At 29.7% G+C, this 18,695-nt stretch overlaps 1 protein-coding gene and 1 long non-coding RNA gene across 2 annotated transcripts; one reads left to right on the top strand and one right to left on the bottom strand.

The window, feature by feature from the left end:
- Positions 1–1,119: 1,119 nt before the first annotated feature.
- On the top strand, positions 1,120–18,622 carry LOC107440329 (trypsin-1-like). The gene is made up of 7 exons (XM_043043990.2): positions 1,120–1,360; positions 1,634–1,740; positions 2,651–2,754; positions 7,075–7,147; positions 10,776–10,956; positions 14,548–14,693; positions 18,448–18,622. Exons 1-7 carry the CDS (start codon positions 1,315–1,317, stop codon positions 18,601–18,603), a joined length of 813 nt encoding a protein of 270 aa, XP_042899924.2. The 5' UTR covers positions 1,120–1,314; the 3' UTR covers positions 18,604–18,622.
- Positions 12,945–18,573, bottom strand: LOC139427049 (uncharacterized). The gene is made up of 2 exons (XR_011638201.1): positions 18,442–18,573; positions 12,945–13,182 (listed from the first exon to the last, which is right to left on the bottom strand). It is a non-coding gene; the product is annotated as an uncharacterized lncRNA (long non-coding RNA).
- Positions 18,623–18,695: the final 73 nt, after the last annotated feature.

Raw genomic sequence — 18,695 nt, 5'->3', positions numbered from 1 at the left:
CGGTATTAAGGAAAAATAAAACCTGCCTTTTAGATAATAAAATAACCGGGGTAATTTTCGTTTAATTATTATTTATATGAACTAAAAAATAACGCCTGCGTATAACATTACGAATTTAACAGTATATAAATATAACAGTATATAAATTTTTGGATTACATTTTTAAGGGTTCATTTATAAATAAAAACATGGCTTCATTTACTACTAATCTGTTATTTTAAATTTATCTGCGCACTTTTGACTCAAATAAATTAGTGTTTTATATATGAAGTAAAGCAATTATTTTTTTAAAAAAACTAATACAATTGTAGATTTTGTTTTAATCTTGCAGTTACTTTAGGATACAATGCGCTGCACTTAAATTTGAAATAATCATTTTATTGCTCATTTGGTGTCATATGAGGGATTTGATGCAATAACAAGTCAATTTATTTTCCCTATTTGTGTGTTTTTTGAATGAGCTAGTCTTTCCTATTTTGCATGAACCGGGCAGCTGATTTACAATCCAGCAGCCTTTAATGACTCGATCGTTTTCTTTTTTGGAGATTTTTCTCTTGATTGTATTGGGTAGCAATTATAAAGCAAGCTTTCATTTAAAAAAAAAATTTTTTTTCCGGAATTATAAATGCAATAATGAAAATTGTGAATTAAAAATGCTTAATTCACAAATGCAATATCGGTCTACTATGTGGCAAATAGTGTGAGGGTAAATAATGTAATGACTTTTTTAGTTTCATTTTACATTCACCAATAATTTTGAACCTGAACTTGTAAATCTATTATTGCACCAAATCTTCAATGAAAAGCCAAAAAAATAATAGACATGCTTTGGTTAACAAAGTTATTTAGTTTTAAGGAAAACTTTTTATTATGTAAGAACCCTTATCGTCAAAGGCGAAGAAAATGCTACTTTTAAAATGCGATTTTAGTCTTTCATTGTTTGTATTAGAAAATATTGCTTTTTATTTCTAAGAACAATGAAATACTTTTCAGGACAAGATTTATTAACTATCATCACTCTATCATCCATGTTTCCATAAAGATGTAGTTTCTGTTCACGTTTAATTTATAACTTCGGTAAAACATAAAACATTTGAAAAAAGATATGGAGTGTTGTAAGCTTTTCAGCTTAAAAGGATAACTGTGCAATTTGAGAATTGTAGCTGTCTATATAAAGATAAAAGCTTATTTAACACCGAGAATTTCGGATTCAGGAATCTAAAATAATAGGGTAGAGTAATTAAATTTAAACTATTTTTGATAAAACTAGATAAATAAATATTGAATTAATGAATTAAAATATTAAAATTAGTGATGAAAACTCTTGTTGCTTTGTTTCTTGTATTAGCTTTACAAAGAAGTGAGTATATTTTTAAATTTATTTTTCTTGAAAAAATTTTTTTTTGAAAAAACTCTTTTTGTTGAATGATATGGTCTCATAAAAAAAGTATTCCTTAATTTGCAAATTTTAAATGCTTTGAAAGTTGTTTCGTCAGTTTTGTAATTTCATTTGTGAATTTCTGTAAAGAGATGGGTACATTAAATTTGCTTTAAATATATATATATATATATTATTATTATTATTATTATATATATATGTTATTTTATTTATCTATTTTCTTTTTTCTTTTAGTTTACGCCTCAGTTAACATAGAAAATTGTGGTATATCAGAAGTAAATATGGATATTGCAAGAATAATTGGGGGAAGAAATGCTGTTCTTGGAGAATTTCCATGGCAAGTAAGCTGCAAATAATAAAATTAAAATTTCTACAATTCAATTAATTTTAAATAAGTTAATGGAAAAGTTTCTACCGGTTTTAAAAAAATGCACCAGGACGGATAAAGCTCATTAAGTTAAAGATCAGATATTATTGACTCAGATGTTATTTAGATAGTCAATTGCAATGGACGATTTATAGTAAGAAGCAAAAATATACTAATTTTCATAGTTGTATTAACTTCTGATGAACAAACTGACAACTCAATCTGAACCGCAATGCCATAATAGTTAAGGTATTAATCTATAATTTTATAAATGAGATGTCGTCTATCTCGATTGGTGGCTTAAAGCACACCCAGCTTTAAATCGATTAATACCAAGTAATTTGGGAAGTAAAGGTGGCCGACCCTTTACTTCCCAAAAGAGTTTTTCCCAAGTTCTTTTTAGAATTTCACATAATTCTCGTGAACTTCCTCTCAATATTTATGTCATATTGATTTGTCCAACTAATTTATAAATTAAATGCCAAATTTCACGTAATTAATAAAATAATATTTTTCCTACTAAATAAATGAGATAATAAAAATTAAAACTTCGCCTCACAAACTACGTGTTAAGGAACTAATGATGACAGAAATTTTTTTTATTAAAAAAAATTATATCTGCATTAGCTTATTTCTCATTCCAAGAGAAGATTTATGCTCCGATGTTAACAAAAATACTAAAAACGTTCAAAACGATGTTTAATATTTTTTTCGTAAATGCCTTGGAAATAAGAAAATGACTTTAACATTTATATATCTTCCGTGCCACACCAAAAACATGAATCTGCTACTTTGTCAGTTCGTGCTTATGGCTTGGTGCCAACTATAATGGGCATTTTTATTTAAAAAGATTCAAAAGATTTTAAAAATAACAATTGTTTCAGGTTTCTATTAAATTTACAAACATATTAATACCCCTGACTCATTTATGTGGAGGTGCTATCCTGAATGATAGATGGATAATTACTGCAGCACATTGTGTTAATAAGTAAGTTCTTGCAATCAACAAATTGTTGATCTTGTTAATGCCATATTTGTTGCAATAAATAAGTTGATTAGAATTTTCGAATTAACATTGGAAAAATTACAATGATTAACAAATAAGTAATTTATATTAATATAAGTAAATTATTGTTTCAAATTTATCTCAACCTAATAGTAGACATTTTATATTCTTTTATTTTACAATATCTCTTTAAATTGAAATATAGCAAATGTTGTGTGCAGTGCGTTGCTGAACAATTCAGACTTTTATAGTCTTGAATTTTCAATGATTCTTGGAAGGTTAACCCTTTACGCATTCGTTAGTTACACTGGAATGCTTACACGAACTGCGAATTTTTGTCGATATATATATACCCTTGTGCAAATTAATTGCAACAAACTTTTTTTTTCGTGTTTTTTGATGAAGATGTTTTGGGGTTGGTTCGGTTACAATGGGGTTGGACCTTTGCATCCTATTGACGGTGTCAATTTTTAAGCAAAAACTGAAGAAAACTATTTCTATATTAATTAAGGTAAGTGCTACTTACCCCGTTCTCCAGGACTGCCACATTTTGGAGGGTAATAAATATCAATTTGCTCAGTCATAAAAGACTCTAACATGTTTTATAGACAATCACTTTAATAATAACGGAATTAGAAAACACAAACAAAAAAAGGATTAACAATTAAAGTTCAATTATTTACGGAGCTAAACATGCTTGTTCTCAGATCGAGATATTAACATCAACTGGTGGCGCTGTGGGCGCACCAAAACAACATGCGCAGAAGACAGTTATAGTGGGAATTCTCGACAATCTCCCACCTTTGGATTCGAAGAAATATTTTCGAATCCAAACAGAATTCTTAGTCTATATGGTCCATCTGAAAAAACTAAACAAATAAAATTATTAGCAAAATGGTTACACTTCCAGCGGAAAAAGTCTTTGTATAGGTCTTAATAGTTTCCCAGATTGGGTCTTAAGTTCCACTAAACGGATTCTCCCATCCTTTCCTGGATAAGTCCTTTCAACTTTGGCCAATGGCCAGAGTATTCTTTTATGGTTGGAATCTCCGATTAGCACAAGATCTCCTTCTTTGATAGACGACTCCCTTTTAATTTTAGAATTATCTTTAAGCAAACCTAGATATTCAATTCTGAATCGGTTTCGCAGGTCTTGTCGCAATTTTAACCGATAAGAATATCTTTTGTTCAATTTTTTTGAATCAATTAGGTCAAGTTCAGGAACACCAATTTCTTTAATTTCCTGTAGAAACATGGATGGCGTGAGCGCTGACAGATCTTCGGGATCTTCTGAAAGATACGTTATAGGACGGGAATTAATTAAACTTTCCGCGTCGCATAATACTGTAGCTAACTCTTCTTCATTCAAACAAGCTCGTCCTAGAACCTTTCTCAGGATGCCTTTCAAAACTCCTATTAATCTTTCGAAGAAGCCTCCCCACCAAGGGGCAGAGGGAGGATTAAATTTCCATGAAATTCGTTTCCTTGAAGCAAAGTCTTCAATTTCGTTCCAATTAATGTTCTTCAAAAGATTTGCCGTTCCCACAAGATTTGTCCCATTGTCAGAGTATACAGTGGACGGGTGTCCTCTGCGAGCAATAAATCGGCGAAGGGCCAAGATGAAACAATCTGTTGACAGGGACGATACTACTTCGAGGTGCACCGCTCGGTAGATGGCACAAGTGAAGAGTACCACCCAGCATTTTCTATCTCCTTTTAAAAGCAGAGGTCCGCACAGGTCGACACCTATAATTTCAAAAATAGCTGCGTCTCTGACTCGATCTTCTGGGAGTGGAATGCTTACGGCTTCCAATGGCTTAACCGAGAATCTTTTGCACTTGACGCAATTTCTTACGACGCTTCGAATTGTCTTTCTGGTTTTAATGATCCAAAACGACTCTCTGAGGTGAGACATCAAAGTTTGAACACCGGCATGTTTCAGTTCAATATGTTTGTCCATTATTAATTTTTCCACCAAATCATGCTTGCTAGGCAATAATATAGGGAATCTAAAAGTTTCTAAGTCTTTTCTCGATGTTATTCTTGTCTCAACTCGTAAGAGACCATCGCTGTCTTTCACAGTTCGAAAATTTATCTTTCCATTAAAAGATTCTCTTTGAATTTCTTTCAAAACGAACTTCTCAGATGCTTCGATCTCTTCTACCTCCAATTTTCCCTTCTTTCTATCACTATGATTTCTTAGAGTATTTTTATAAAATCGGATGACGTAAGCCATGATTCTCACAATTTTATTGAAGGAAGACACATTTTGGAAGATTTCAAAGGTATTAGTTGTTAAATTTGTGGCTGAGGATATAGTTCGTTTTCTTTCTGAAAGAACTACTTCAATATCCGGAGAAAGTTCACTAGCTGGCCAATTCTCGAATGGCAGTTTTAACCATTGGGGGCCCTCCCACCAATGGGATTTCAATAAATCTTTAGAATTACATCCCCGCGAGGGCAAATCTGCGGGATTATACTTTCCTTGAATATGTCGCCAAGCCTCCGGATCCGTAAGTTTTCGAATTTCATTGACTCTGTTAGCAACAAAAGTGGCCCAGTTATCTTGCTTTTTAATCCAGTATAAAGCGTTCATTGAGTCAGTGTAGAAAAAGGTTTGCACATTCTTCATATTCAAATCATCTCTTACAGTGTAAGCGAGCCTGGCTCCAATGGTACACGCGAGAATTTCTAATCTAGGAATTGTTATCGATTTTAGGGGTGCTACCTTGGATTTAGCCTGTAAGAGTTGACAGTTAACTATTCCCCCTTTAACATTTCTAATAAAAATTGAAGCCGCGTAAGCCGATTTGCTCGCGTCTACGAAGACATGCAGAGTAGAATTTTCATCTAGATCAGGTGTTTTTCTAGGGATTTCTATTTCTTTCAGATATTTTAATTCATTAGCCCACTTTAGAAATTTATTCCTCAGATTATCCGGAAGTCCTGTATCCCAATTAATTTTCTCCTTCCAACATTCCTGCAAGATTAATTTAGGAACTAGTGTGACAGGACTTGTAAACCCAATAGGGTCAAAAATTCGGCTTAACATAGATAATACATTTCGTTTACTCGGAATGGGTTGATTTTCCTCATTTATCTCACAAGATAAAGTATCCCTGTATAAATTCCATTTAAGGCCCAATACTGAAACGATTTCTTTATAGTTATCTCCAGACAAGTTCAAAATTGAGGTTTCCTCATCACTATCTGGCCGATTATGTTTCCAATTCCTGTGTCAATTTTTAAGCAAAAACTGAAGAAAACTATTTCTATATTAATTAAGGTAAGTGCTACTTACCCCGTTCTCCAGGACTGCCACATTTTGGAGGGTAATAAATATCAATTTGCTCAGTCATAAAAGACTCTAACATGTTTTATAGACAATCACTTTAATAATAACGGAATTAGAAAACACAAACAAAAAAAGGATTAACAATTAAACATCTAATTATCGTATGGAGGAGCTCAACATGCTTGTTCACAGATTGAGATCAAAACATCAACTGGTGGCGCTATGGGCGCACCAAAACAACATGCGCAGAAGACAGTTATAGTGGGAATTCTCGACAGACGGTATGATGCGTTCTGAGCAGTACATTACTATTCTGGGTAAAAAAAGTTGTTCCAGAGTTGAAGAAACGATACCCTGATGGAACAGGGAAATTTCAACAGGATTTAGCTCCCTGCCATACGTCCAAAATTGTCAAGAAATTCATGTCTGAGAATCAAATTGAGACATTGGAATGGCCAGGGAACTCTCCGAATATCAACCCAACTGAGAATATCTGGACCATATACAAGAATCGCATGTTAAATATGGACTGTACAACTATGGAGAAGCTAATCACGGCGTTAATTCATATGTGGTACAAGGACACAAATATTATAAATGACTGTAATTAATTAGTGGAATCCATGCCGAATCGTGTCCAAATGTTAATAAAGTGTCATGGAGATCATATTATGTACTGGAAATTTTTGAATTTGCATAAATTTAAATAAAATAGCATTTTCTCTTAGTTTTCTGAATTTATTGAGCTTGCTTCAATTAATTTGCACAAGGGTGTATATATATATATATATATATTGACTCACACCACAGCTTTGGACAAGTAAATCAAATGGAAAAAAATTATTTGATTTGATCTTGAAAAAATATAAAACTTTCAGAAGTCTAATGAACTAACAAAAATTTTAAAAGAATAATAGAAGTCGAGAAAAAACTTATTATAATATCATGATACAATAATAATAATAAAATTATCACACGCTTCCTTAAAGTGTTACTTTGTTTCTTAGACGATCATCAAGGAATTTTCGAGTTGTAGTTGGTATCATCAGTCAATCAGACGAAACTTCTATACAATACAAAGTAAGTAAAACAATTTTATCCAATCCATTTAGATTTATTTAAATGGAACTATTGTTCTTTTTCGAAAGTAAAAAGTTCCTTTTCGCAATGGTTCGATCTGAGATGTGTCCTTTCTCAACTTCTAATCCACCCTTTAAACCAGGAAAAAAAAAGTTATCAAAATATATTTTCTTTCATTTCTTGCCTATTAAGATGAAATTAAATTTATCCTGCTCATGCACTAACACTTGTAAGATCTTTAGATGTGGAAATATCGAGTGACAATTTGTATTTAACTGTTATACTTTCGAATTTTGTAGAAGAAATCAAAATTTTTGTAGAAGAAATCAAAACTTTTAAATATCCGTGTTTTTTTTAAATAACACGATTTTCCAAAAAAAACTGCATAAAGCATATTTGACTGTTTTATTTTGTATTTATTTCCCAAAGTTCTAGATTGATAGATTTAGGTAGTATTTAGTACCCAGATTAGATTGAGACAGTAGATTGAGAGTTTCTAGAATGTCTCAATCTGGTTCTACTGTAAATACGGGCTCCACGACCCGGTGTGCCATATCAGCAAATCTCGCTCTTTCTTTTCTTGAATCTCATATATTTCTTTATATAGTTAAATTTGCTACATTGATATGCAATATAATAAGAATTTTTACTTTTCACTAGAGAACAGTTTGTCCCTTTGGTCTTTTTCATATTAGGAAATTTTACATTCAATCATTATGTAAACCTAAAAATGGTATAAAATAATGAAAATTGCTTTACGCGTTTTTTAAAATTAGCATTTTTAAATGATAATTGGATAAGTGCTGCCTACATAGACTGATCAATGTTGTAAATATAATTTTTAAGAGGTGATATGAAATTAATATCAAGAGCGAATTTATTATGTATTATAATATTTTGAGCGGGGAGTTACATAATTGGTATTATTTGAAATGAATGTAATTCTTTTAAAGCTCTTTTTTATTGATCTAAAACTTTATTTTTATCTGAATTACATATAAAATCTTAAAGCTAGAATTATAAAGTGGAAATGGAATTTCCTGAATTTCAGAAAGAGGATATTTTGTCCTTTTTTTGTTTTGAAGCAAATATATAATTAACTCGAAAATGTAGAAAAACATCACAAGAAGTAAAAAAAAATGGCAGCGTCCTTTTGAGGAATTCCATAGGATACATAAAATAGAAGGCGGTAAAAAAATTGCTTTGACGGTAAAAAAATTGCAAACGAAATGGTTTATTTTGGTTTAAAATTATTAAGCAAAATTATTAAGGATCACGAATTTTAAATCACCTAGTTGTAAATAACTATATGCAGAAATTACACTCCATTTCAGAAAAATTTCTGCATAAAATTAAACCGGTAAAACACTTATTCAACAATCATTAAATTTGAGCACTTCTATGGATCAGAGCCACTGTTTCTGAAAATATCATAAATAGAAAGGTTTTAGAACTAGCAATTTTGACTTTTCATACCATGGAACAGCACTTATCTAACTGTTTATCAGGAATCAAGCTCTTAAATCATATCAGCGGAATTAGAGTAGGGCGCATGATATTATGACCCTTTACACAGTCTCTAATTTGTCTTTAATTTTGTGACTTGTTGTATTAGTTTAGTACAATATAACAATATAACTGACAAAATTTTAAAGTTATAAATTAATATTAAGAGAAGATATAGACCATTATGTATACTTAGAAAATGAGCTATATTTCCTATTGTAAAGAGAATATTGACATGACCGTTTGGCCCCAAAGTGGCAAACTCATTTTCTTTAATTTTTTAGCTTAGCCTCTTGTTTAAGTATATTGGGGTGAAAATGGTACCAAGTTTGAAAATTATATGTTAACATAAAAGAAAAATATAGGCCTTTATGTATATATAGAGAAGACACGCTCAAAAATGAAGAAGATCGACATTCCATTAGGCCCCATTGTGCCCGAACTAATTTGTCTATAAATTTGCCTCTTGCTATCAGGCTTACTTATATTGAAATAAAATATGGGGTTAAGTTTGAAAGTAGCAGATTAAAATTAAGACAAAATAAAGGCATTTATGTATATGCTGAGAACATAAGAAAGCTTCGGAAATTTTTCAGTGTACTGATGTTTTCTTTATACTGGGGAATATTAAGAGCAATAAATTAAAATTTGTTATTAAAGTTATTACACTGCGTGTGTAAGTACGATTAAAAAAAGTGTTTTGAATTCTTTAATAAAATAGGAAAAAAATAAGCCAATAATTAGCATTTATAGTTACATACGATACGACAGAACGTTACAGGATACAAACTCTAAATTATGGTTTAGAAACTTCGTAATAAGTACAAGTAATCTGTTTTAGAATCTGAAACAAGTAATCTGCTTTAGAGTGCATTGCAATGTTTCGAGAATGGTACATTTCTCTTCCAGTAGATTAACTGTTCCATTCACAGAAAGAGATTTTCAAAACAATTATTTAACAAAACAAGTGTTCAAAATCCGGATTGGCACTTTCAGAGCCCCTATCAAAATCCCACTGATCACCTTGGTGACGCGTTAGAATGCAAATTACGTCCCTATCAAAACCACACACTCCAGCTCAGATGGTCACCTGGAAGTCAATTCCCATTGACACCTATCAAAAACTGTAGATAAAACTCCTCAAACATGTGCCGGTTGTCGTAGACGCAAAAATGAGGGACGAAGATCATAATAATATATGACTCAGGATTTCAGGACTTTCCAAATACTTACAATAGTAATCCGGACATTTTGGTCAGATACTATATAAATTTATTTGATATTATAATATTTATTTGATTATTATTATGCGGGTAAAAACGGTTATTATTAATCATTACCGGAGATTATTAGTAATAATCTTTTGGTAGATGTGATAAGAAAAAAAAACATTTGTCATACTGCCCATAGCTCTTACATTAATGTTTTACTGAGGTACCTGGTATAACGTAAATAATAATGCGTAACAAATATTCCGAAACATTGATCAGCGTTCGAAATATATATTTATGGAAGATTGATTTGTAACTTGAACATCGAATCGTATGGGGAATGTCGAAATTCAATAGTGTCTCGAAATGCACGGATTTAGGTGTTTTACTGAAATAAACACATAATTTGTGAATTTTATAAAATAATTGTTTTGTATACTTTTTAAGAGCAAGAGTTAAAAAGAAAAATGAATGTGATTGTAAAAGAGCAACAAATTCATATTTAATTAACTGGTGCTTTTTTTTAAAAAAAGAAATTAAGAGGGATCACGATATGGTTTAAAATATTAAAATCAAATCGCGATAATATAAGGGGAAATGTTGTTTTTAGTACAATTAAAGTGTTAAACCATTTGATTGATTTTAAACAGCTCATTCTACCCCTATTCGTTATAAAGTTGAAAAGAAGTGCGTGATATTTTGAACTCCAATCTTTATTGGAAGTCTCAAAACAATTTATCTCTTTTTTAAATTATTTATCGAAAGCATTTGTAAAACTTTTTTTTTCAAAAAATGAACATTTCAATCAGTGAATATTTATATGACAGACTGTGACAATAATTTTTTAATCACTAAATATACAACTAATGTCGCGTTAAATGTCTCATTTTTTTTCTTCCTTTTTGTGGTAGGTAGAAAAAATACGAGTTCACGAAGGATTTGATCCTGAGACCTTCCTGAATGATATAGCGTTAATTCAGCTGAAAAAGCCTCTCCTTCTGAGTAAACAAGTGAACGGCATCTGCTTACCGCCACTGGAGCAGAACGTGACTGGTTACGCCACTTCTGTTGGATGGGGAGACACAATCGAGGGTAGAACGAATCTTATTTTATTATATGTTTGTGTTTACGTTTTTTTCCCTTTTTTTCTTCAAATTGTTGTAAATAAGCATCGTGAGAAAGTATAAAAATGAGGTTTTCTGATATGAAAGAAAAAAATTTGCATTCCGTTGATTTTTGAATGGTATTTAAATTTAGTATTTCATTAATAAAACGTGAATAGTTTTTGCTGATATTTCACAACAAAAATATCTGGATTGTAATTCACCGAAATTTAAAGAGTTACAAGAAAGGTGTTTAAGGTGTCATATGCAAATCACGATAATTTTTTAGATAGATTTTCGAAAGTGAAAGTATAAAATTATTATGCATGTTAAAGAAATTTGGTCCACTTTGCTAAGGTAATGAAATTAGTTGCTTATAAAAATACGGATTATAGTAATATAAATACAGACTATATTGCTAAAAGCTTAAATACTTTAAGTTTTTCTTAACAACTTAGCTATTATTAATTTTTCCGATATTTACGCTACGTTTATGTTAAATGCGTTTTTACTTACCTTAAAACAGAATTGGAGGTATTTAAAAAAAAAAATTCAAATACGGATAAAATTTTTCCCATTCTTCGCGCAAAATATAAAGGAAAAAAAAAAAAAAAGATATATATATTTTTTTGCATTGAATGAAAAGGANTATATATATATATATATATATATACATATATATATATACTTTACAATGTACTTCACAATTTTAAATGTGTATTTATTATTCTTATCTCTTTCTTTTGGGAGTACTAATATGAATTTTGATATAATGTATAGTGATGTAATTTTTTTCGAATAATTATCTACACAGTTATAAAACAATCCTATATATTATTTTCATGTATTTATGTCACAAATTATGTGTTTATAACGTGATTCTATAAAAATAAATAATTTAAAATGAACGGTTAATAAAATATTGTAAGGTGTGTTTAAAAGCAAAATTGATGAGGAAATAGCATTAATTCGTTCCAGAAAAACATAAAAAAATAGCTTTACTATTATTGACGCCAATGATGCTTGATTAATTCTGGTAATACAGCTGCTATTGGAAGCAAAAATAATTTTATTTACTAAAAATGAATTTTATGAACTCCCCGTGATGTAAATGGTGACTGGTGCACGGTAAATCTGTCTATTCACAAAGTCCCCCATGTTCCCATATCAAATCATACCTCTGGGGGTACTGAATGGGAGAGTGATCGTTCTCTGTTTCAGGACAAAATCACGATTAAGAATGAATAAATGGATGTATGGGATAAGTCTGCTCTATAAACGGGATATGACATGTGTATGGCTGAAGTCGTAATATTGCTTATAGATGGTGCCACTTAAAAATACGAAACGCAACCTCCGCCTAAAAGCCTAAAATTCGCTTGGTTTCAACCAACAGGCTTGCTGGCATTGGCAAGTTACATTAAAAACAACAACTTAACTATTTTATAATATAAAAAGAGTTTTCCTGTATTTATATATATCCTCCTGACATCTGAAATTTAAATAATGGCGGAATATGTGATTAATATTTAGAAATATATAGCTTAGAAGGAAGGAAACGAAAGAATGAGATTAAAAAAAATTTATGGAAAAAAAATGAATAAATAAATGGAAAAAAAAATAAATATGTATGACCATTATAAATATCACATTTAAAATGGAAAAGGCAAATAGTCTGTACCTTGGCAAAAAACAGATTTTCTTAAGGGGATTTTTTTAATTGTAATAACCATATCATCCCATAGATTTTCCAAATTAATTAACTTTTTATCAACTAAATTATTTAAAAACTTTAAAAAGTTCGTAAAACTTTTTGCCGAACGAAGTAATGCCTATTTCACATAATGATAGTGTTTTTCAATATTCAAAATTATTTTGCATTTCTTCAAAAATTTTCAATACGGGATTTCTATTTATTGATGATACTTTGAAAAGAACTGAATTTCGACCACAAAAACATAAAAAATAATGGAAAACTAGTGCATATATTTTTTATTTCTAAATTTCAATTAAAAATATTAAAATATAAACCACATTTATAATAAAATTAATTAAAATTTTATATTAATATTTACTATGGAAATCTTTTTTGCATTCCCAATTATATATTTTGTATTAAAATGTGCCAGAATCAAATAGAATTTTAAGGCCAAACAATTCTAACTTCTTCCATTGTCAAGTTCAGCTGTCAAGATTCATCTTTACCAGTACATATCTGTAAGAAAAATGAGTTAACATGTGTCAAAATAGTTCCGAAACAAAACAAATAGTGGTCGTATTTAAAGACCCCATATATTCGTAATTGAAATATCATATACTAATTTTTGAGCAAAATGCTTTGTCAAAGAAGAAGCGCAATGGCACATTACTAATTTCCAATTTCAGTGGTACAAAGGGTTGACATTTGAAAAATATGGTTCCAATAGCTAAATCAGAAGATCGGTAGTGTTAATTTCTCTTTTTGCTTACTTGCTATATTTTAAAAAACTTTTAAGAGAATGGAATGTATACCACGATGTTTCATTGCGCCGACCACTATATAGAGCTTCCTAAGTCTTTATTCATTAGTGTGTACTGCTCTGGTGGTTAGAGCGTCCTACTTTGACCACGCAGGTCGTTGGTTCGAATCCTGCTGACAACCCACGCGCATCTATCTCACACAATTCTTCCTCCGCGTCTCTTTTGAGGTAGTGAACTTTGCTCAAAAATGAGCATATGCTGTTTCATTTTTGAATAAATAGATTTTCGAATTAGAATTTTTTTTTCCGGAGCTTTTATTAAATTTTTTTTTACTGTGAAGAATGCTTTTAAAATATATTAAGAACTTTTTTTTACATTTAAAACTGTTCCGTTTTTGAAATTGCATTAAAAGAACATTTCTGAAACCATGTATAAGATATGTTTACAGTTTCCTTTCATTATTTTTTGTGGAAATGTCATTGTTTATAATACGGAATTTTTTGCATTGTAAAACGTTGATCGAACTCTCAGTGCTATGCTATAATTTTATCTAATACATCGTGAGCGTACTGCAGTCAATTAAAAGAAAAAATTAGATATGCTTAACCATTTAAGTGTCTGTTACCTTGTAGGAAAAAAAACTCCTGGTCATATTACATAACATAGGGTATACTGCCTAAAGTTATATAAGTTAAGCGTTTTTTTTTTCAAAAAGGTAAAATATGTTTAAATAACTTGAGCAGATAACCAAAGATTTGTGAAGACTAACTTGGTCTCTATCGTTAGTATATCAATGAAATGAATAAATTTTAATGTCCCCAAACTTTTTTTTCTCGTTGTAATTCAATAATATGTTTAGAATACAAAGCCAAAAATTATATTGCCCTTTCTCCTTAAGTTTCAAATTGTCTTTTCATTAGGCATAGGGCATGCGTTGGGAAACCCTGATTTAAATATAATATATGGTAGAAAATTATTGTAAATTTTAAGCTGCGAAATAAATTCGATAATTTATTGTAATCTTTAAGTGATCATTTCATACACTATGATTGTACAATGAATGATTCTTTCGACTAATATTTTAAACATTGTATTATATGTAGAAGATGATAATTTTCAGATGGTGATATGTCAGATATTTTACAAGCAGTGGAGGTCCCTTTGGTTTCATCTTCTGAATGTGAGATTATTTATGGATCAGATATTTTTTATGCCTTAGAAATGCTATGTGCCGGAGAACCTAACGGAGGAATGGACCCTTGTCAGGTATTGATAGAAAATTTAATCTTACGTACTGCACACAAAATAAATAAATAAATTTAAAAAAAAATCAGTCGAATTGCTTCTGAGAAACTGAATTTTAAAAAATTTCATATTTCGAAAATTTGATTTCCCAGAAACTATACAACCCATTTTACTCAAATTTGTATTTTTCTATGCACAATTTCATTCCTTAACACATAAAAACTAAAATACCAAACTAAGTACCTCACAATTCAAAATTTTCTCGATTATTATTTTAAAAAAAATAATGATAATAAATTATTATTATTATTGCTTGAAATCTCGAATTTTATAATTGTGCGAAAAAACTTTTCTACTTACTTAAAAAGTTCTCGAGCTGTTACGAAAGAAACGAAGACTAAAATTAACATTAAAGGGCCCAAGCTTTGGATCACTCTCCTGATCAAACTATTTCCCATATTGAGATTGCCTTCTATATTTTGGGGGTTCACAAATCCATATCCATTTAAAAAAAATGTTTAGTTAAAGAAAGTGCAGTTTTGAGTCTGATTTCGTTATTTAAAATATCGTCAACACTTATTAACTTGAATATTTAAGGTCACCCTTTCCAGCTATTAAGATTGAGTCCTAGAGCGTGAAGATCCGATCATTAGATAAAAAGTTATTCAGAACGGTCCGTTTTTTTTATTTTGCGCACTGTACTGTTTGAAAGATCTGTACAACTTCTGGTTAAATAAATCTATTATTTTCGATATATTTCAATGATGTAAACGTGCTTGTTGCTTGTTTATGGATTGTGAAATTCTTAAAATATCCTAATTAATTGGATCTGAGCAAAGTTGAATAAAAAATATTTTTTAATATCAAACATGCTTTCTCTTCAACACCTTAAATACAAAATATTGAGAGTCATTATTTTTATGAGCAAACAACTTTCCTTTTTAATTTCTTTTTCACTCTTAGAGATAAGTTATGTCGCATATCGTAAAGAATAACCTATTTTCAAAAATGGTACTGTAATTTGTTTATTTACAGAATTTTTTTTGAGCTAAAAATGCTTTGGAGAAACCAACATCTTTTTGTAACTCTTTATTTACTGAATTTAAGTTACGTCTAACAAAAATAACCTTTAATGCTGATGAATTATGCTTTGTTATTTAATGCGGTATTAATTTGAAATCGCTTGGATTGAAATGCGTAAAAACTAATATCATACTGTAACTTTTAATAGAAATAATTCTTTTTCTAAGCAGGAAACTAAATTTGCAGAGAAATAATTTATAAAAATATCAATAAAATTGTTCCTTCTGTTTTTCTTAAAAATTAAGAAAAAGTTAATGTAAAAGAGGTATTAAATTTTAATTTTTATATTACTAAATGACTGAATTATTTAAAAGGTTAATAATGCTTTAAATTGTTAGGTAATTAAAATTACATAATATTAAATGAGGAAGTTCATGATTTAGTTATAATTATTCAAATTAGTTTCTGAGTAATGAAAATGCAAAATGATTGGTTACTCAAAGTTTTATTTCTCGGAAACTAGGCAACCGATTTTGTTAAATATATATTTTGCTTTTAAAATTATATAGCGGTTACAAACCAGGCTTTGACGGTCGCAAATTTTTAATTGTGCTTTAATATGGCGAAAGCATATTTTTGTGTCTGATTTTTTTTAAATTAAAAAATATTGTGTGTTCAATATTTAGCAAATTTAAGATCATTCCATTGAACCACTAAGATTATATCTTTGAAAATAAAAATCCGATCATTAAATAAAATTTCATTCAATTCGAACTTTTATTTATTTATTTTCTGCTTCATTCAATCTCAGAAAAAAGTGTTCAACGTTGAAACCAAATAGAATATTTTAAACGCAGTTTTAATATGAACAGTGTTTGCATACAAGTTGAGTAACAGTATCGTTTAATAAAGGTTTATAAATGCAACAGTTTGGTTCAATTTAGCACTATTGTTAGTACAACTTTAAACGATATTTTATTTCAAAATGTTGCAAAATTTCTAACAGCTTAATACATATCTAATAGCTCTGATTCTAACAGAGTTAATAGTTCTGTTAGAAGTTTATCGAAAAATATGATTAAATATCAATTCATTTAATTACTATTTCACCATATTTGAACAAAGCAGTCAAATAACCATAAATAAAATGGTACTTAAACTGTTAATTTTGAGGAAAACCATTTATTAACTGCTTTCTCCTAATATGGTTAAACAACCAGAATTTTATCACAACAACTAGGCCTACTAGTGAAGCCACTTAGTTCTCTGCAGCCATATATGGCAGTACTTTTACTTTCGTTACTTGTACCGCCGGTACAAGTAAAAAGTACGTACTTTTACTTGTACTTCGTTACTTCTTAAATTTAGTACTTTTACTTGTACTTTCGTTACTTTTTTAGGGAAAAAGTACAAGTATTTGTAACGGAAATATCGAATGAAATCGTTACTTTTTTCTAAAACTCGGTAAGCTTTCTAAAAAAACAAAAAATTAAATTTAAAAAAAATGCTTATGTTTTTTTAATTTATAAAATTAATGTGCAATATATATGCATTCACAGCTAACTTCGTGTTTAAATACCTTCTGTTTCAACTTATACTGCACATTCAATTATTTTTTACTAGCTCAAAGATCACAAAGCTATCTGAAACCCCGTGTTTGCTTTGTTTATGTTTGTGCTTTTAAAACGCGTTTCTATAGAGTAAAACAATTTTAAATCAATGGTAATTTAAATAAATAAAAATAATAAACTAAAAATTAAAATCAATAGATAAAATTTCTTTTTCGTGCAAATCCATAAAAAGTTTGATATTAAAATTATATTTGATTTTAAAATTATATTATACGATTATATTATAAAATTATATTATAATATTCTTCCGAATTTAAAAATAAATTAATATCCATAACTTTCAAAATTAAAAATAATTAAATAAATAACAACAATTTTGCAAAAACATTAAAGAACATAAGAATATTATTCAATAAAAGTTTATGTTACTTTGAATTTTCGATTTCCTAGAAATGTACTTTTAAGTCGTTACTTTTTTTGTTCAGTATTTGTACTTTTACTTGTACTTTTTACTCGTTACTTTTTAAAATAAGAACTTTTTACTTTTTATTCGTTACTTTTTTTAAAAATACTTGTACTTTTACTCGTTACTTTTTAAAAGTAACGTTGCCATATATGCCTGCAGCTGGGTACATGTTATAGCCGAGTGGGCTAATCGGTCAATCACATGATCGACTGAACGGGTTTCGAGTTCCAGCGTTGACACCACAATATTTCCTCTATTCGCTTCAACACATGAAGAATTTCCAGTGTCTTGCATTCCCCGATTTGTGACCCTGGACTATTAGAATATGATATTCTCACTGAGGGCAACACCATAAAGTTGCTTAGCACAAAAAAGTCTTGTATTTTCCATCTCTTACAATAAGAGATATAACCAGATAAACTAATTAAACCACATTGCATGATTCATTTAATAAGATACAGCTCAATCGCAATCTAACTCCAGCTCCCATTACCTAACAAAAAGCTTAGCTCCAGTATCCAGTTAAATTAACTTATAAAACTATGCTAGTTGTAAATTGTTAAAAACACTTAGAGGTAAAAAACTATGCTTAACCTAAATTTTAAGGTTAATTGAATGGACAGACTGGTGTCGGTTTTCTTACAGTAATTTCAGAATGAAAATTCAAACAGTTTAGAATTAGCAAATTTTATACATGTTTCAAACATACTTTCAGGGGGATTCTGGAGGTCCATTGATTCAACGTCAAAATGGAAGAGCTATACTTATTGGAATAATATCCTGGGGCATAGGATGTGCACGTCCTGGTTTGCCTGGAGTGTATACACGCGTATCTAACTTTGTAAACTGGATTGAAAAAAATGTTCAATAAAATGCTGATAATTTTCTGAGCTTTCTTCCTTTCTTTTCTATCTTTTTGATTTAAAATACAACTTCAGATAAGGAATAAGGTGAAGGAATATG

This window comes from Parasteatoda tepidariorum, chromosome X1 (genome assembly GCF_043381705.1).
Source record: "Parasteatoda tepidariorum isolate YZ-2023 chromosome X1, CAS_Ptep_4.0, whole genome shotgun sequence".
In the NCBI taxonomy this organism is placed as follows: domain Eukaryota; kingdom Metazoa; phylum Arthropoda; class Arachnida; order Araneae; family Theridiidae; genus Parasteatoda; species Parasteatoda tepidariorum.
This window is presented reverse-complemented; position numbering and strand designations above follow the sequence as displayed.

What these genes read in the sequence shown, in the direction of transcription:
- LOC107440329 (XM_043043990.2), top strand. Translation starts at nt 1,315, where the DNA reads ATGAAAACTCTTGTTGCTTTGTTTCTTGTATTAGCTTTACAAAGAA. An exon ending in AAACTTCTATACAATACAAA is followed by an intron (nt 7,148 to 10,775) that starts GTAAGTAAAACA and finishes TTTTTGTGGTAG; the next exon opens with GTAGAAAAAATACGAGTTCA. An exon ending in ATGGGGAGACACAATCGAGG is followed by an intron (nt 10,957 to 14,547) that starts GTAGAACGAATC and finishes GATAATTTTCAG; the next exon opens with ATGGTGATATGTCAGATATT.